Source organism: Somniosus microcephalus, chromosome 1 (assembly GCF_052327205.1).
Source record: "Somniosus microcephalus isolate GS21.2 chromosome 1, FLI_Smic_1.0, whole genome shotgun sequence".
In the NCBI taxonomy this organism is placed as follows: domain Eukaryota; kingdom Metazoa; phylum Chordata; class Chondrichthyes; order Squaliformes; family Somniosidae; genus Somniosus; species Somniosus microcephalus.
This window is the reverse complement of record NC_140987.1, coordinates 53,375,123-53,395,691: the sequence shown is the minus strand read 5'-3', so window position 1 is coordinate 53,395,691 and position 20,569 is coordinate 53,375,123. Positions and strand designations below refer to the sequence as shown.

The following is a 20,569-nucleotide window of genomic DNA, read 5'->3' as shown; positions in this document are numbered from 1 at the left end:
ATCCGGAGGTTAAATGTCCGGAAAGTTCTATCCACCGGCAAAATTCAGGAGTCGGTTCAGATAAGTTTTTTTTCTTTTCGTTGCTTTTTTTCTGCAGTCGTGGCTCTGCAAGGTCTAGCTGAAGCTGTTGCTTAGCTACAGAGACGCTTGCAAGCTACGCCGACTGTTTTGAAGCTGTTGCTAAGCAACAGGGTTTGTTGCTTCACACGGAGCTCAGAAGCTCCGTATGTTTTAACATTAGCGCTGGTTTCTACGGCAGTTTTGATGGGACGGCACCAGCTCGGTCCCGTCAGTGCCGGATACCAGAAAGTTTCTTGTACTTTCTGTCCAATTCGCCTTTCACCGAAAAGGGCCTGTGTGTGCAAACACCTAGCCTCTGTTTGCAAACAGACAAGAGTGGGATGGCTGAACCTGCATGCTGTCAACCCTTGGGAATTAAGGGTTATACAGAACTTAGCTTTAGCTTTGGTGATCTCAAATTTCAGGGCAAAATAATGAGAAATGTTCATGTACTTGTACTGGTCATTCATTTGAACAGGTGAAAGGTTGATAAATCGACAACCAATACCACTACATCTTGGCAGATGCTAACCTATCCATTATGATAACCTAGTTTACTGCTTCTGTTGCTCCTCACAGACGAAATGAAATGCCATATTTGGCACTATATCAATAAAACATTATTGCTGCCTGGCTCCACTCTCCCAGTTCAATGTTATTGATTTTACATAGGGTGCTGAAACTAATCAACCTCAGTGACAAGTCACTATAATGTACTTAATCAGATTGGGACTGCGACGGGTGGACAAAGGATTAAAGTGACTGAGCAGTAAAACTTTAGGGGAGCTGTGTACCACAGTGAGGTAGACACGGGCTTTTCACCTCTAGAATCTAGTTTCAAATCCAATCATCAGCTTGAGCGTTAATGGGGCAACCAAGGTGCCCCCTGCCCCAATTTTCAATTGTTGCCCACTCAAAAATGCGTATTTGAAAAACAGCCCCCCGCAATGTCATCCAGTTTGACATTTGAAATGCAACACTGCTGGGAATATGTTATTTATGTTTGTTACTCTGTGTGGAAGGGGAAGGAAGGAAGGACGGACAGCAAGTTCTTCTAATCTCTGTTAAGAAATGTTCATTCTGTTCTGTGTCAGCAAGTTTTGCACACTCGGTCCTGGATCATAGCCTTTCGCAAGCCTCTGTTTCAATGAAAATAAGTGCAGTTCTGCAATTAAATTCAGAACAAGAGCCCAAGTCAAGTGGCCATCTTTATTCATTTTCTCTTACCTCTCTTCAATGCGTCAGTGTCCCATTGACGTTAAAGTACACAATCTAACATGGACTTACAAAATTAGGTTAAAATAACTTGTTTAAACTTATCAAATATGTTTGTGATGCATAAATATTTTTTAAAGTCGTTCCTGGGGTGTGGGCGTCGCCGGCAAGGCCAGCATTTATTGCCCATTCCTAATTGCCCTCGAGAAGGTGGTGGTGAGCCACCTTCTTGAACCGCTGCAGTCCGTGTGGTGAAGGTTAAGTCAGGATGCTGTGTAACTTGGAGGGGAGCTTGCAGGTGATGGTGTTCCCCTGCGCCTGCTGCCCTTGTCCTTGTACGTGGTAGAGGTCGCGGGTTTGGGAGGTGCTGTCGAAGAAGCCTTGGCGAGTTGCTGCAGTGCATCTTGCAAATGGTACACACTACAGCCACAGTGCACCAGTGTTGGAAGGAGTAAATGTTGAAGGTGGTGGATGGGGTGCCAATCAAGCAGGCTGCTTTGCCCTGGATGGTGTCGAGCTTCTTGAGTGTTGTTGGAGCTGCACTCATCCAGGGAAAAATATTCACTTGAGCAACCTAACATTGACTAGATACTTTCAGTGAAAGATCAACAACACCCAAAATCTTTTTAACCTTTGTAATGGATATCTCTATCATGTACACATTTCCTGCTCCAATGCACAAGACCAAGTTACATTTATCCACATCCTTGGGATGTGAAACTAGCTGGTCTACAATTCCCAGGTTCATCTTGAATATTGAGGTAGCACTCCGTATCCATCAGTGCTCAGATACAGGATCTCTATTCATGCGCTCCTAAAAATAGCAGCCAGAATCTTGCCTAACTTGCATTCTAGGGTGTATGGCATCTGGTCAAGAGGCCCTGAAGACATTTAGTCCTCAAGTTTCTTCATAACACATGCTTCCTTCAGCTCCACATAACCCAACTTTCAGTAAACAGCAATGAGTGGTGGGGAACCGAGGATAAATGAAACAGCCTCTGCACCCACAGTAATAATGATATGGCTAAACTGGGACCAGGACCTAATACAATGAGTTTTTAAAAAAGTTTGTAAAATAATTGCAATGTTTCTTTAAAAAGTTGAAAATACTGGTACAAGAACAAACGTGGTCATTATTGGCCATCTTATTTCAGTATGCAAATTGTTATAGAATTATTGTTTGCATCATTTGCAATTATAAACAGCATGCTATTTGTTTCTGTACCAATTATTTTTCAATGCCTTTAGATAATTTGAGTCTAGTCCTCATGTGTAAGATCCTCTCCAATCTGTGTATTTATATAAATAAATTGTCATTACTTCAACCCAATTATCTATTCACTTTTCCTTGAAAAATCATCCTTTAAGAATCATCAAAAACAAACATACCTTCTTTCAAAGCTTTATCCATGTTGTGCGAAAGGACCACTCTTCGTGTTGGCACAGGCTCAGATGAACTGCCCGACAGACGGCCCTGAAATTAAATATTTAAGCATGATGAACTTAATTGTCTGGAGCACAGATTCCATTTGATTCTATGTTTCTCTTTTTTAAAAAGCTGCAAACTAATTCACTGTGGTCAACAGCTGCTTTTCATGCTCTAAGTAGGGCTGCCAGCTCTGGTTGGCTGTCTTCCCGGGGGTTTAATTATATGACCACCTGCCTCCCTCTGGCCTGCTCCCACCACTAGTCATCCAACACATCCATCCTCATGGCACACCATCTTCCTACACCAATGGGAAAGCCAACAGACTCTTAATGACTCAATTGGATTAGTCTTGATTGTCAACAGCCTTTCCCCCCCACTACTATATTTTTATAACTAAAACAAAACTGTTCAAAGAAAATGATTTTTTTTTTTTTTTTTAATAAATGGTCCTCGATTTTTCTTCCAGGTTGTCACAGCAGTGTCCTGGAAATTAATCTTCAATTCCTGGAGACTCCAGGACAATCCTGGAGGGTTGGCAACCTGAGCTCTAGCATGGTGGCCAGGATATCCGACAAGCAGCTTGACACAGGTTGGATAAGGACACTATCATAACCACGCTCTGATCTGTCAATTTAAGGATGGCACTGGTTCCTGGATTTCTTTTTCTTCATCTCCCAATGTGGTTCTGCATTCACTCTGCCATTAGGTGATGTGAACTACCATTTTGTTTCTGGACACAAGAAACCCTTTTTGAGATGCAGGATGTATGCCTTGAGGATTGTGTGTAGATCTGAAATTCTCAGATTCCCCAGTAAATTTGGAGTCTATAAAGCAGGCCTTGAACCACTGTAAAGAAAAGCTCACAGTTTCAGCAGAATGCTGCTGAAATAAATATGTTATTGTACAAGTATATAGAATGCCATCAGTCCTTTTACTCTTGAAATTGAAAGTTAATGATTCTACGATTGGTAAAATCAAAAAGGCCAACACATTATGTGCAGAACTTTAGACATAAAACTGACCAGAAAGTCATTACAGATTAAATTACTTCACTAATAAGCAAGAGACTGTTGTGTATGTACCTTTAAGAGAAGAACTGATTCTATACTGCAGTACCGGCAGTGACCACCCCTGTATATTAAGCCATAGCAGGCTTCTGTATTTCAGTCTTAAGTTACCCTTTGTTCAGTAAATACCTGTTATTATTGTTCTCCTGCAGTCCGTGTATTATTTATACTCGGACACTACATTGGCGACGAGGATGGGATGGCCAGCACCTGGTGACTCACTGTTGCCAGCATTCTCGCTCTGCAGTGTGCCGGGGGACCTTGATGTGTGGATCCCGAGTGGTAATTCCACCCAAGTTGAGAGATAGTGCACTCAATGAGCTTCATGAGGGTCATCTGGGAGGGGTAAAAATGAAGAGCCTAGCCAGGGCGTTTGTGTGGTGGCCGGGAATCGATAAAGAAAATCGAGGATATGACCAAGAGATGCACAGGATGCCAGAAGGTCCAAAACGCTCCACCACAGGCCCCGCTACATCCATGGGAGTGGCCCTCATCTCCATGGCAATGGGTACACATTGATTTTGCTGGTCCATTTATGGACTCAATGTTCCTAATCGCTGTGGACGCCCATTCGAAATGGCCAGAGGTCATCAAAATGTCCTCCACCACCACAGAGAAAACTATTGCAGTCCTACGGACCATCTTCGCCAGGAATGGCTTGCCAGAACAGATTTGCTCCGACAATGGGCCACAGTTTGTGTCAGAGGATTTCCGGAGGTTTCTGAGGAATAATGGGGTGAAGCATTACACATCTGCCCCATATCATCCAGCCACAAATGGATTGTCTGAGAGGTTTGTTCAGACCTTTAAAAAGGCCATAAAGGCAATGCATAATGACGACATACCACTACAACACAAGGTGGATAATTTCTTGTTTGCTTACCGGAATGCGACACATGCAGTCACCAACCAAGCTCCAGCCATAATGTTCTTCAACCGAAGGCTAAGATGTCGCCTGGATTTGCTCAAACCAAACATAAGACGAGATGTTGAGGATAAGCAATTCCAGCACATAAATGAGAAGCCAACCAGGAGCTTCAAGATAGGGCAGTCTTGGCCCACGACTACCGAACAGAAAAATGGCAGCCAGGAACGATATGCACACAGCAGGGACCACTAATGTACACAGTGGACGTTGGAGAGAGCATCGTGAGACGCCACGCTGACCAGATTCTAGAGTCACAGGAACAAGCCAAACCCATACCACGAGCAGGTGCACCTGGTAATCAACCTGAAGTACAGACTGCGTCTACCTCAGAAGCAGTGGTATTGGAAGCTGACGAACCAACCAATGACAATGAGCCAGAATCAACTCCACCGCAAGAACAGGATACTCGAGAAAGGCGCTATCCAGTCAGGATCAGGAAGCCTCCTCAAAGACTGAAATTATAAATGATTATTTCAGTTGATGTATATAGTACAGAGAAAATTGTAATTGGTTATTATTTAGTTGTTAAATGAATGTTATGTACTGTTTATCTAAAAGGGGAGGAATTGTTGTGTATGTACCTTTAAGAGAAGAACTGATTCTATACTGCAGTACCGGCAGTGACCACCCCTGTATATAAAGCCATAGCAGGCTTCTGTATTTCAGTCTTAAGTTACCCTCTGTTCAGTAAATACCTGTTATTATTGTTCTCCTGCAGTCCGTGTATTATTTATACTCGGACACTACAGAGACCTGGAGAATACAAAGAAGTTCAGAACTTATGGCCATTCAGTCCATCATTTCAATGTGAACTCACCTCTCACATTCACTGGACACTTCCCAAACTTCCATCAATAAGGGAAGTGTAGGAACTGGGGTTCCTAGCCGAAGAATTGAGATCGACTCAGAAAATCAAAAACAATAAAATTTAATGAACAAACGAAGCTGTACAGGAAACTGTAGGATACAATACAAATAGGTCTGGTCTGCTTGAAAGCCTCTCTGGAAACTGCTAGAAGGTTCCAAGCTCAACTGCTAGCAGGTTCCGAGCTCCGACGTCATCACATCCTTCCCGCCGTTGAGAGATCACGTGACGGACGGCATCATGCGGAGTACAGGAAAGAAGCCCTAGTACAGTTAACAGATACATTAAAATGTGCAGCCCCCAGCTGTACTACATTGCTGTAAAAGGAATTATACACAATTGTCCGTAATCCTCTGGTGGTTCCACCACATGCACCCCCCCAGAATTGCTTTTAACAGAGAAGGCGAGAAGGGGGTCTGACGAGTCTGTCCAACCGACTGCGATACCCCAGCAGCTGGAACGGAGCGCTAGAAGACGAACTGGCCATTGGCTGTGGTTGGGATGACACCGCAGGCGGAGGAGAAGAGAAGGCCGGCTGTGGTCGACCCGGTGAGGCGGGCACTGGCGACTCGGCGGATGACTGTGGCTGTACTGGTCCGCAGTCGACGGTGGACGACCACGACGAGGCAGCCGAGCGGCGACGACTAGTTCGCTCAGATCCAGATGCGCCGGTTTCAACCGGTCGATGGAGATGTGGTCAGGCTTACCGCCGACGTCGACTGTGAAGGACTTGTCACCTGACGAGATGACGCGGAACGGACCTGTGTAAGGCGGTTTGAGCGGGTTTTTGCGAGCATCCTGCCGAATGAACACGTATTCTGCGTTCTTAAGATCCACCGGGACATGGGAGTGCTGCAGGTCATGATGCGACGTAGGCACTGGGATGAAATTCCTAGCCGCTTCCTGGTGGCTGACGAGCTGCTGAGCTGGGGACCAGGGTTCCGTGTGAGAAGGAAGAAAATCGCCAGGCACTCAGTGGTTGGCCGTAAACCAGCTCTGCTGAAGAAGAATGCAGGTCGTCCTTAGGCGCCGTGCGAAGTCCTAGCAGCATCCAAGGGAGCCTGTCCACCCAACTAGGCCCATGGAGACTAGCACGCAGTGCGGCTTTAAGGGACCTGTGGAATCTTTCACACAGACCGTTCGCCTGTGGATGGTAGGCGGTGGTACGATGAAGCTTGGTGCCCAAACCTTGAGCTACGGCGTTCCAAAGCTCAGAGGTAAATTGAGGCCCCCGGTCGGAGGAGATGTCAGCCGGTATCCCGAACCAAGCTACCCACGACGAGATGAAGGCTCTGGAGACGTCTGCCGCTGTGGTGGCAACCAAAGGAATTGCCTCTGGCCACCTGGTGGTGCGGTCTACCACGGTGAGGAGGTGAGTGTACCCGCAAGAGGAAGGGAGAAGACCAACCAGGTCCACGTGCACATGGTCGAATCGATGCTCCGGAACCGGAAGTGGCAACTGGGGCCTTAACATGGCGTTGTATCTTGGACTTCTGGCAACTCACGCAGGTATTGGTCCAGTCATGGACGTCGAGATGCATGCCCTTCCAGACGAATTTCTTTGCCATGAGTCATTGTGACGCTCTCATGCCAGGGTGTGACAACCCGTGGATAGTGTCGAAAATTCTCCTGCGCCATTCGACTGGAACGATTGGACGCCCATCAAGATGTCACACAGGAGTGTGGTCCCTGCGGCCTGGAAACTGACATCAGCCACTTGTAAGCTGGAAGGTGCATCCGGTATGCCTGCACTTCAGGGTCTGCCTTCTGTTCTTTTGCCAAACCAACATAGTCGACTCCCAGGTGTACTGCGTGGAGCTGGGCGCGGGAGAGACAATCCGCCACCAGGTTGTCTTTGCCCGAGACATGTTGTATGTCAGTTGTAAATTTAGATATGTACGTAAGATGACATTGTTGCCGTGCCGGCCATGGTTCTGCTGTCTTGGCCATCATAAAAGTAAGTGGCTTGTGGTCTACAAAAGCTGTGAATGGGCGTCCTTCCAGTAGGAAGCGAAAATGGCGGATGGCCAGAAACAATGCCAACTCCCTATCAAAAGTACAATTCTTGCGTTCGTTCTTCTGCAATTGGCGGCTGAAGAAAGCCAGTGGTTGCCATGTGCCATCGACCCACTGCTCCTGTACTGCCCCGATGGCATAATCAGATGCATCGGTGGTAAGGGCAATGGTTGCGCCCGGAAGGGGATGTGCCAACATGGTCGCAGCAGCCAAAGCGTTCTTAGTGTCGAGGAAAGCCTGGTCCATCTGGGGTGTCCAATCGATCGGGTCTTTTCCCGATTTACCTCGGAGGGCCTCGTACAAAGGTTGCATTAACAATGCCGCCTTGGGGACGAACCAATGATAAAAATTGACCATGCCCAGAAATTCCTGGAGGGCCCCGACGGTCTGAGGAAGAGGGAACGAGGTGGCTGCTTCCACCTTCGTGGCCAGCGGGACGGCGCCTTCCGAGGTGATTCTGTGTCCCAGGAAATCAATGCTGTGCAACCCAAACTGGCACTTGGCCGGGTTGATAATAAGGCCATGTTGGCCGAGGCGAGAAAAAAGGGTACGCAAGTGCGTAATGTGTTCTTTCGTGCCGTTACTGGCAATAAGGACGTCGTCTAGGTAGACGAAGATGAACGGCAGATCGCGCAACACGGAATCCATGAGACGTTGGAAGGCTTGTGCTGTATTCTTCAGCCCAAACGGCATACGAAGGAACTCAAAGAGCCCGAAAGGTGTGACGACGGCAGTTTTGGGGATGTCCGGAGGATGCACGGGCATTTGATGATAGCCTCGGACGAGGTCTACTTTGGAAAAGATGGAATTCCCTGCCAGATGGGCCGAAAAATCCTGAATGTGAGGAATTGGGTACCGATCCGGTGTGGTAGTCTCATTCAGGCGTCTGTAGTCGCCGCATGGTCGCCATCCGCCGCCCAGCTTAGGAACAATGTGTAATGGCAAGGACCAAGGACTATTCGAACGTCGAATAATACCCAGGCGTTCCATTGTATGGAACTCCGCCTTGGCGGCCGCGAGTTTACCAGGTTCCAGCCTTCGAGCTCTCGCATAAACGGGGGATCCTGTCGTGGTAATGTGGTGCGCCACACCGTGCCTCGCGACTGAAGAAGAAAATGTGGGCCTGGTGAGCTCAGGGAACTCACTGAGAAGACGCGAGAACTCATTTGGAGATGGGACTGCAAATGCAACTGACCAAGACATCGCGGTGCTTCGGTGGCAGGGGACCGAGTGAAAAGTGGAGGCACTGATTAGCCGGCAGTGTTGGACGTCGATGAGAAACCCGTTTGCGCAGAAGAAACCTGCCCCCAGGATGGCCTGTGAGACTTATGAACTCCCAAACAAAACGTTGGCCGCCAAAACTCAACTGGACCCTACGCTTTCCAAACGTGCGAATGGCCGCACCATTGGCTGCCTCGAGGGGGGGGACCTTGACCGCCGGATTGAAGATCTAGCTTCGACGCTGGTAGGATACTGCACTGGGAGCCAGTATCACAGAGAAAACGTCGCCCTGACAGGGAGTCTGTAATGTATAGGAGTTTCCCTGCGGACCCGACGGCCATCGCAACTCCAGCGCATCCCTTAGGCCTTATTGATCTCAGAAACCGCTGGTTTGGAGGTAGGTTTCTTTTTGGTGAGAAACTGCAGGGCAGACGGCAATTTCTGGCCTTCGCGCCGAAACGAGCGTGGTATGCACACCAGCCTGCAGGAGGAGTCATCGGATTCGCTCTTGTGGGGGATGGGCGCCTCGTGGCTGCACAAGATTGTTGTGAGACGGTGAATACTTTACCCGCTTCCGCGGCGAGTTCAGCACAATCCGTGATCGCGGAATTGGCCAAGGCTGTCTGTACTGGCTCTGGTAGTTGACAGAGAAACAGCTCGCCGAACAGAAAACATTGCGATTCCGAGCCCAAAATCGTGAGCATTTGGCTCATGAGCTCTGAGGGTTTTGAGTCCCCGAGGCCGGGCATGGAGATAAGTCTGCGAGCGCGCTCCGACTTGGACAGACCGAAAATCTGCAGTAAACATGCTTTTAAAGCTTCGTACTTGCCATTGTTCGGTGGACTCTCGAGGAGGCTGACGACCCGCGAGGCCGTGGCGCTGTCGAGGGCGGAGACCATGTAATAATAACGGGTTGAATCCGCTGCTACTCCCCGGATTGCAAATTGGGCTTCCGCCTGGAAAAACCACGCGGCCGGTTGTTGCTCCCAAAATTGCGGCGGTTTGAGGGTGACGGCGTTCGTGTCCATGATGTAACTTCAACGAAAATTGTTCGAAGAAATCGGGGTCACCAATGTAGGAACTGGGGTTCCTAGCCGAAGAATTGAGATCGACTCAGAAAATCAAAAACAATAAAATTTAATGAACAAACGAAGCTGTACAGGAAACTGTAGGATACAATACAAATAGGTCTGGTCTGCTTGAAAGCCTCTCTGGAAACTGCTAGAAGGTTCCGAGCTCAACTGCTAGCAGGTTCAGAGCTCAACTGCTAGAAGGTTCCGAGCTCTGACGTCATCACGTTCTTCCTGCCGTTGAGATCACGTGACGGACGTCATGACGTCATCATGCAGAGTACAGGAAAGAAGCCCTAGTACAGTTAACAGATACAGGTAGACTACCCTTTATCCGGACTTTCGAAAACCGAAACCCTCTAAAAACCGAAGGTTTTTTCGTTCAGCGTAAGTCGTGCGTACGACTTACGCTGAACGAAAAAACCTTCGGTTTTTAGAGGGTTCCGGTTGCGGAAGTTCGGATAAAGGGTAAGTCGTGCGCACGACCCCCCGCCGACCCCCCCGGCCAGCCCCGACAACCGCCAGCCGCCGACCCCGCCAGCCCCGACAACCGCCGACCCCGCCAGCCCCGACAACCGCCGACCCCGCCAGCCGCCGACCCCCCCGCGGACCCCGCCGGCCCCGACAACCGCCGACCCCGCCAGCCCCGACAACCGCGGACCCCCCCGCGGACCCCGCCAGCCCCGACAACCGCCGACCCCCCCCGCGGACCCCGCCAGCCCCGACAACCGCCGACCCCCCCCCCCGCGGGCCCCGACAACCGCCGACCCCCCCGCGGACCCCGCCAGCCCCGACAACCGCCGACCCCCCCCCCGCGGGCCCCGACAACCGCCGACCCCCCCGCGGACCCCGCCAGCCGCCGACACCCCCGCGGACCCCGCCAGCCCCGACAACCGCCAGCCCCGACCCCCCCGCGGACCCCGCCAGCCCTGACAACCGCCGACCCCCCCCCGCGTACCCCGCCGGCCCCGACTGACTTACGCTGAGCGTCAGCGTAAGTCGTGCGCACGACCCCCCGCCGACCCCCGCCGACCCACCTTCCGAAATCCGAAATTCTCCTTTATCTGAAACTCGGCTGGTCCCGAGGTTTTCGGATAAAGGATAGTCTACCTGTACATTAAAGGTGCAGCCCCCAGCTGTACTACATTGCTGTAAAAGGAATTATATACAATTGTCCGTAATCCTCTGGTGGTTCTGCCAAAGAATATTAAATGTTCATAAAGTAGCTGGATTAGTTGTCCTCAACATTTTAACGTTACAACAGACTGCTTCTCAATAAATTTGGAGATATTGGGGATTTTTCCCCCATTAATGGCAGCTTGGTTTTGTTGTTGTATTTCCAAGTCAACCGTTTTTGTTTAAATTAAAGATTTACTGTTGAGGGGCTGCATCTCTTTCATTTTCCCTAGTCTCTTAGGCCAAGCATCTCTCGTGGAGGGGAGGGTGAATGCTCGAACTGCCCCCAGTCCTCTGTCAATGCCGTTTGGCCAGCGTTGAGGAGATGCAGGATAGTGTTGTGGTTATGATCCCAAGTTGAAATCCCACCATGTTGTGAAACTTAATTCAATAAACCTGGTAAATTTGTAGCCTAGCTGATGAAAAAAAAAATGATCACGAAATCTGCTGGAATGTTGTATAAACCCAACTGGTTCACCAATGTCTTGTCAGAAAGGGAATCTGCCACCTCAAACTAGTCTGGGCTACACGTGACTCCATCTCACATTACATGGCTGATTCTTAAATGCCCTCTGAAATGGCCTAGCAAGCCATTCAGTTGTAAAAGCAATTGCTTCAAGTAAAGGCCCAACTTCTCAAGGCAACTAGGGATGGGCAATGAGTGCAGCCTTGCCAGTGTCACTCACATCCCAAGAACAATTATTTTTTAAACTGTGCCAATCCAGTGGATGGCTCTCCCTGGTTTTCTGTACCCTTGCCTAACCTACAAGAAGTAGATCCCCACAGCAGTCAGAGCTGGGACTGATCATTTAGGAAATTAAGCCTGCACCTGCCATGTCAATCTTCAGCACACCATTCCTGCACACAGTTGGTAAGAAAGTTAACTACAGGTACACTATCCCTTATCCGAAAGCCTTGGGACCAGCTGAGTTTCGGTTTTCGGATTTCAGAAGGTATTAGTATAAGACTGGGAAATTTGTATTTAATATAAATTTTAAAAGTTCAGGCTACCTCTTGCGACTGTTCCGTGTCTCATTCCCCTTCCTGCTTCTCTGGAAAGCCGGATATCGGCTGACTCCTACTAAGCTGGCCCACAAATCAGGTCGGATGGGCCGCGGTTCAGGTCAGGTGGTGGGAGGGGGGAGAAAAGAATATCGGACGGGCTGTAGCAGTTCGTGTAAATCGCCACTAAATGAAAGAGTTTAACTTTGACGAACTATAAATAAGTTGTTTATTTACCAGAACAGGATAATTACAGCAGGTAAGGTAGCAGGTAAGATGGCTGACTGCAGGAGCACCATGTTGTAGGTCTTGTCCCAGCGGGGACTCCACAAGGACTGAGTTCCCAGTCCCGTGGGGAGCGTGATTGCCTCCTCACGCTCTGCTCTATATTCCCGCTTTGGGCGTCACGTGACCGCGTCATGACGTCAGCACGTTCACGTGCGCTTAGGCGGTCACGTGACCTGCGCCGTTACATCGGTGCATCTCCCCGGTACAGAGGCTGGCCATTGAGGCCGAGGTCGCAAGGCCGGGCTGTGCCGGTGCTTGCCGCGGGAGCGTTGGAATCACTTCGCTCCCGCTTGCTGGCCAATGCGGCCGAAGTCGCGGTAGGCCGGGCTGTGCCGGCGGCCGTCTTGGAAGCCCGAATCGGGCCGGCGGCCGGCGCGCATGCGTCACGTGATGCGTGACGTCAGCGCGTTGGGCCGTTGCCCCTTTAAGAGGCGACCTAACAGGCAAGTTAAAGGGGCAACAGCCCAACAGGTAAGTTATACAAATAAGTTAGTTAAGTACATACAGTTAGGTAAGTTATACATACATAAATAAGTTAAGTTAAAAGGGAATTATGTATCTCAATGTAAAGGACAACCAGTGGGACCGCCACAGGGCCGCTGTATTGTTGGGTTCACTCTCCCGGTACCTCCTTCACACTGCCTGGTTCGGCCTGCAATCTCCTACCCAGGAGGGAACTCTGTGACCCTCTGCCCTGCTCAGCGTAAGTCGTGCGCCACTCTGGTCATGTCGTGCACACGACTTACGCTGAACGAAAAAACTTTCGGTTTTTAGTTTTCGGAAGTTCGGATAAAGGATAGTCTACCTGTATTAATGAAACAGACTTTTGATCCCTCTTTTAAATATGAGGGGAAAATGTCACATTGGTTTGTTGCACCCAGTGTTAAAAGTAATATCCCTATATCTCTAACTTGCAACTATTTTGGTGACTGGTCACTCATTTTTGAGACAGGCCACTGAATTCATGTATATCAGTGGCAAACAGTGAGTGGGACTAAATCTGCCATAGGAGTTTAAAATTATATTTAGGCTATCTATTTTTTGATATTGCTATCAAACAATGTTAGATTTAGCTATGTGCCCTAATATCCAGTGACTGATTAACATGAAGAAGAAGCAGAACATGCATTTATATAGCACCTTTCACGACCTCAGGGCATTCAAAAGCGCTTTACAGCCAATGAAGTACATTTGAAGTGTAGTCACTGTCGTAATGTGGAAAGCGCAGCAGCCAATTTACACACAGCAAGCTCCCACAAAAGAGCAACGTGATAATGACTAGATAATCTGTTTTTTTAGTGATGTTGGTTGAGGAATAAATATTGGTCAGGACACCAGGGAGAACTCGTCTGCTCTTCTTCGAAATAGTGCCAAGAGATCTTTTACGTCCACGTGAGAGGGTAGACGGGGTTTAACATCTCATCTGAAAGGCGGCACTTCTGACAGCCTAGATTTCTGTGCTCAAGTCTCTGGAGTGGGACTTGAACCCACAACTTTCTGACTCAGAGGCGAGGGTGCTGCCCACTGAGCCAAGGCAACCGAAAATCACATGGTGACAAAAAGATAAAACATCAATAATTAAGTCAAAATCTTTTATTTTTCCGTGAACAAAATCTGATCTACCCATCAGGAAATATCACTACTATCAATTCTTATTTGTTGAAGGAAGATCTGATGCTGAAACTATGTGCTGGGGGTGGAGGGGCAAACATGATCGATAGTGAATTTTGCTGATAGCACTTTAAAACCCATATCACGGCAAATGAAGAACACAAGTATAGAACCAAATGGCACTAATCTGGACTCCAGCTACCTTCACCTCCCGAGTAGGGAGAATTTCCAAGTAGATAAAAATTGATACAAAGCTGATGTTTCTCCCTGACCACGTGAAGGAGATCATGAAAAAAAACCTCCAGGGCATTGCTCTAACATTACAACCTACATAGATGTTCCATAAATGGCATCTGCTTGCTTCCAAAAGGGTTGGGAACATAGTGTTCCTTAGTAAAATAACAAGAGATTTACATTATTCATCGCTCCCTGCAGTTTAAAACTGCAACATGCCTCTTAGAAATTATAGAAGATATATTCAAACAGCCCAGTTTAGAAAAACCATTAGTATAATCAAATTCAAGGTTGACTCAGTGCAACTTGCTACGTCAGCATCTTTAATAAATGCATCCCATTATAAATTTACAAAAGATGCTAAAGATAGAAGCCTGAAAGGATTCCCAACTCCAAACTGCAGATCCCAACTGCGTTACCATGGTTTTAGGTTCAGCATCTACACTGGTAACCATGTCGAAAGCTAAATGTAAAGCACGTCTGTGCAGCACTTGCTGCAAAACAAGCTCTCTCTTTGAATACTGTGCCACAGTTTGTAGGTGGTTTTACAGGGCTTTATGTTTCTTGATTCCTAAGCAGAGTTTTCAGTCTCAGTCAGGCCAACAACTAAAGGGAAGCAAAGATGGCACAGGGGAAAAGGGCGATATAATGAAATAAATTGAGCAAGTCGATTCAGGCCATCTAATTATGGCAAAGCAGTCACAGAGGCTTGAAAGCAGCACGACTCCCCACACTTTGTCAGGTAACAGTTAGTGGCACAGGAAGGGGGAAAATAATACTGAATCAAGCCTTTCTAACTACAATGGTAAAGACAAGCTATAAAAAGGACAATGTTTTTTTTTTACTGCAATTCCTTTTGAATCCTATAAAACTCTACTGTATGACTACCATATACACACACACAAAAATCCACCCTACTTCTCAGCAGCATAATCACCACACCCTCCAAACCTGGACTAGAACAGGGTCACAAATGTTCCTCAAGGAGGTATACTTTACTTATGCCTACACACTACAGAAACAACCGTGCACATTCACAATGCAGGGTACATCCCAGCAGCTCCTGCTAGAGCTATAAAAGTAATCTCTGGCTTGAAAATCCTCTACATAAGACGAGAACATAAGAATTAGGAGCAGGCGTAGGTCATATGGGCTGATCTTCGACCACAACTCCACTTTCTTGCCCAATCCCTTGATTCCCCTAGAGTCCAAAAATCTATCGATCTCAGCCTTGAATATACTCAAAGACTCAGCATTCACAGCCCTTTGGGGTAGAGAATTACAAAGATTCACAACCCTCTGAGTGAAGAAATTCCTCCTCATCGCATCATACTTATCACATGGCAAAGTTGTGTACCTACTATGACTCTGCCCATGGGGAAAAAGAGTTGGATTTACATAGCAGCTTAATGTCTCACAGCTCTTCAAATACAATGAGCTACTTTTAAGGGCAGTGACTGTTATTATGCAGGCAAATGTGGCAGCCATTTTAAACAACAAAATTCCACAAACAACTGTGTGATGAATCACTAATTCATCTGGTTTTGGTGGCACTGGTTGAGGGAGGAATGCTCTTCCTGGAAACAGAACTCCCTGCCCGTCTTCGACAGGTGCTATGGATTCTTCAGCAGACACGCGAACCACTGGAAGACAGGGCATCATTAGAAGAAAGGCGCCTCCAACAATGCAGCACTCCCTCAGGAAAGTACAGATTACATCATCCCCGAAGAGGCTGCTGCCAAATGCTCGCATCACTGCTGCAACTCAGCTTCAGGGACCATTAAAGACTGATTAACAAGCTTCAAAATTCACGTGCATGCACGTGATTTGAATGAAATTAAGTTTATTTTTAAATTAATTCATGGGATGTGGGCATCGCTGGGAAGGCCAGCATTTATTGCCCATCCCTAGTTGCCCTCGAGAAGATGGTGGTGAGCCGCCTTCTTGAAGTGCTGCAGTCCGTGTGGTAAAGGTACTCCACAGTGCTGTTAGGGAGTTCCAGGATTTTGACCCAGCGACGATGAAGGATTGGCAATATACTTCCAAGTCAGGATGGTGGAGACTTGGAGGTGGTGGTGTTCCCATGCATCTGCTGTCCTTGTCATTCTAGGTGGTAGAAGTCATGGGTTTGGGAGGTGCTGCCGAAGAAGCCTTGGCGAGTTGCTGCAGTGCATCTTGTCGATGGTACACACTGCAGCCACAGTACGCCGGTGGTGGAGGGAGTGAATGTTTAAGGTGGTGGATGGGGTACCAATCAAGCGGGTTGCTTTGTCCTGGATGATGTAGAGCTTCTTGAGTGTTGTTGGAGTTGCACTCATCCAGGCAAGCGGAGAATATTCCATCACACTCCTGACTTGTGCCTTGTAGATGGTGGAAAGGCTTTGGGGGGGTCAGGAGGTGAGACACTCGCTGCAGAATACCTAGCCTCTGGCCTGCTCTTGTTGCCACAGCATTTATGTGGCTGGCCCAGTTAAGTTTCTGGTCAATGGTGGGGGATTCTGCGATGGTAATGCCGTTAAATGTCAAGGGGAGGTGGTTAGACTCTCGCTTGTTGGAGATAGTCATTGCCTGGCACTTGTGTGGCGCGAATGTTACCTGCTACATATCAGCCCAAGCCTGAATGTCGTCCAGGTCTTGTTGCATGCAGGCATAAACTGCTTCATTATCTGAGGAGTTGTGAATGGCACCGAACACTGCAGTCATCAGCGAACAATCCCCTTTTCTGACCTTATGTTGGAGGGAAGGTCATTGATGAAGCAGCTAAAGATGGTTGGGCCTAGGACACTGCCCTGAGGAACTCCTGGAGCAATGTCCTAGGGCTGAGATGATTGACCTCCAACCAGCACAACCATCTTTCTTTGTGCTAGGTATGACTCCAGTCAGTGGAGAGTCCTCCCCACCCCCCCCCACCCCACCTGCCCCCCGATTCATAGAAACATAGAAAAATAGGAGTAGGGGTAGGCCATTCGGCCCTTCGAGCCTGCTCCGCCATTCAATATGATCATGGCTGATCCTCTATCTCAATACCATATTCCCACTCTCTCCCCATACCCCTTGATGACTTTTGAGTCTAGAAATCTATCTATCTCCTTCTTAAATATATTTAGTGACTTGGCCTCCACAGCCTTCTGTGGTAGAGAATTCCACAGGTTCACCACCCTGAGTGAAGAAATTTCTCATCTCAGTCCTAAATGTCCTACCCCGTATCCTGAGACTGACACCTCATTCTAGAACCCCCAGCCAGGGGAAACATCCTCCCTGCATCCAGTCTGTCTAGCCCTGTCAGAATTATATACATTTCAATGTGATCCCCTCTCATTCTTCTAAACTCTAGTGAATACAGGCCTAATCGACCCAATCTTTCCTCATACAACAGTCCTGCCATCCTAGGAATCAGTCTGGTGAATCTTCCCTGCACTCCCTCTATGGCAAGTATATCCATTCTTAGGTAAGGAGACACAGTACTCCAGGTGTGGTCTCACCAAGGCCCTGTATAACTGTAGTAAGACATCCTTGCTCCTGTACTCAAATCCTCTTGCAATGAAGGCCAGCATACCATTTGCCTTCCTAACTGCTTGCTGCAGCTGCATGTTTGCTTTCAGTGACTGGTGTACAAGGACACCCAGGTCCCTCTGTACATCAACATTTCCCATTCTATCACCATTTAAATGATACTCGGCCTTTCTGTTTTTCCTGCCAAAGTGGATAACTTCACATTTATCCACGTTATATTGCATCTGCCATGTATTCCCATTGACTTCAGTTTTACTGGGGCTCCTTGATGCCACACTCAGTCAAATGCTGCCTTGATGTCAAGGGCAGTCACTCTCACCTCACCTCTGGAATTCAGCTCTTTTGTCCATGTTTGGACCAAAGCTGTAATGAGGTCTGGAGCAGGGTGGTCCTGGCGGAACCCAAACTGGGCATCAGTGAGCATGTTATTGGTGAGTAAGTACCGCTTGATAGCACTGTAGATGACACCTTCCATCACTTCGCTGATGATTGAGAGTAGACTGATGGGGCGGTAATTGGTTGGATTGGATTTGTCCTGCTTTTTGTGGACAAGACATAGCTGGGCAGTTTTCCACATTGTCGGATAGATGCCAATGTTGTAGCTGTACTGGAACAGCTTGGCTAGAGGTGCGGCTAGTTCTGGAGCACAAGTCTTCATGACGACAGCTGGGATGTTGTCGGAGCCCATAGCCTTTGCTGTAAAAGTTAACGTGTTCCAACACTGCTGAAAATCTAAGAGAATGACAATGCAAGCAGCATTGAAATAGCTTTTCTCAGCCATCCTGGAGTAATCACTTCATTTTTATTCTTCTAAACAGCAATGACATCTACCACAGTGAGTCACCATAAATTATCAACGATTATGGTTGCTGAATAAACATTGCCCAAGCTGGGGGTGACTGCAAATGAAAGCGTCTGTCTCACCATTTTGTAAATGGGCTACCCAAAAAGACCAGGTGACACATGATAATAACTGGTTTGTAGTGGAAGTAGTGTGCTTAGTGAAAGAAGGAACTCATGGCAGCTGTCGTCAGGCCAGATAGGTTGAAATGACTGGAAGCTACATGTACCCCTTCAATTCAAGCATATTTACGTTGATGGCAAAAGCTTCAGCAGAGAAGGAAAGAAATCAAACTGGTAAAAAAAAAATCTCTGGATATGAATATTTGGTCTACTAGGAACCCAATCGACTATCTCCAAACCAGAGACAAAAAGCCTCTCTGTTGATGGCAGAGACTTCAGATTACAGTACTGTGTCCTCGACAGCTACGAAAGGAGAAACAAAACATTTACACACAGTGAATTTCCTACCAAAGCAATACTCCCAAACAGCAAAGAAAAATATTCAAGTGGTTCACGTCACTGCCTCTGGTACAACAGTATTGGATCTGGTTCAGTAAACAAGAGAATTGAAAATGTCACCAATGTGAAAATACCTGTAGCATTTGGACAATTTGTAAAAAAAAAAAAAATGGACAAAGGGCCACAGGATTAATACAGTTCTTCCACAACTAAAGTGCCTAGAACTCATGAGCACCACTTGCTATGTAGATTAGGAAGGGTTTTCACTTACAGTCGGTGCTGTGTACAAACAACTCAATTATTTCTTTATCAGATGTGCACAGTAATGGGTTTAATTGCACATGGCCACACAAAAGCAGAATTTAGAGTGAGCTACCGGGCAGTTGCAATAGTAACAAGAAGCTACAATGCTGGCCAAAGCGGAGCTCCCTTTCCTACAATTCTCCATGTGGCCTGGTTATTTGGAACATTTGGACCAAAGTCTCTGCAACAACCAAAGAGGAAAAACATTCCATGAGCCAAGAACAGAGATATTTCAACACTGTCCATTCGGCTCATTCTGCTTTTACCACGGCTTGGCTCCACCTTGGAGAGATCTAATCATTTGTCTGCTTTTTCCCCCATATCCTTTAAAAAAAAATTCAAGTGTACAGAATCATACAAGCGTTAGACCACACCTTCCCTTACCATGAACTGATTGCTCAATTGTGCCCCTTTGAGCAACTTCCACCCACTACACTAGACAAAGTATCTTCGCATTTATGCTGTTGCACCATATTAAAAATGTTTGACATCCTGTTGTAATTAGATACCAGTTCACAAACCTGGCTACTAAACTTCATGATAAATGTATCATTTTAGCACACTGCAAGATCCCACGCCAATACTTCGATAAACATACAACATGCCGTTCAGCGTTTACCCTCAGGTTAGGTGTTACATCCCGTTCGCACAGCTGACTGGGAGCCATTATCTGGGGAGCCAGATACTTCCCTGGCTTATCTATTCCAACTGCCTCGGTCTAATTGGAGTACGAGCCCAGAAAGTGCTTTTTAAGCTTAGAACTTTCTTGAACCCTTTTGGGGCAAAATTGAGTCGCGCCCCCTTTGGGGCACTAACTTCGCCAGAGCACTACTTTTAGCACCCCGAAAAAATTAGCGCCCCCGCGGCCGATTTTCCCAGGTAGCGCCCCGAGAGGGAGGAGGGGTGCTACTGGAAGCGCCCCACATCCCTCTGGGGTGCTGCGAGTCAATATCGCAGTGCTATGTGCCGCAACGCCACACGCTGCAGCACATTGCGCCACAGTACTGCAGGCCATCCTCCCTTTCTTAAAAGGGGAGGGCCCTTGCACAGCTCGACCCAGGGCCCAGCTGGGCCACCGGGGATCGGAGTGCTGGCAAAAGAGCCCGGCACTCGAGATGTGCCAGGCTCAGGGAGCGCAACCAGCACTCCGCAGGGGACTTCTCAGAAGGCCGGGGACGGTAACGGGGGCAGGCGGCCAGCAACAAAAATGGCCGCCCGGCACCTCGCCTTTAATTAGCGTCGCCCCGGCCGCAGGCAAGCCCTCCTGGC

The 20,569-nt window shown here is 47.9% G+C and overlaps 1 protein-coding gene across 1 annotated transcript in view; it reads right to left on the bottom strand.

Annotated features, from left to right (window-relative positions):
- snx25 (sorting nexin 25) overlaps nucleotides 1-20,569 on the bottom strand; it is a 321,585-nt gene that overhangs the window by 279,475 nt on the left and 21,541 nt on the right. The window contains exon 3 of the mRNA XM_085981347.1: nucleotides 2,665-2,749. Within this exon, the coding sequence (XP_085837473.1) occupies nucleotides 2,665-2,749 (85 nt within the window). The remainder of the gene's footprint in view (nucleotides 1-2,664; nucleotides 2,750-20,569) is intronic.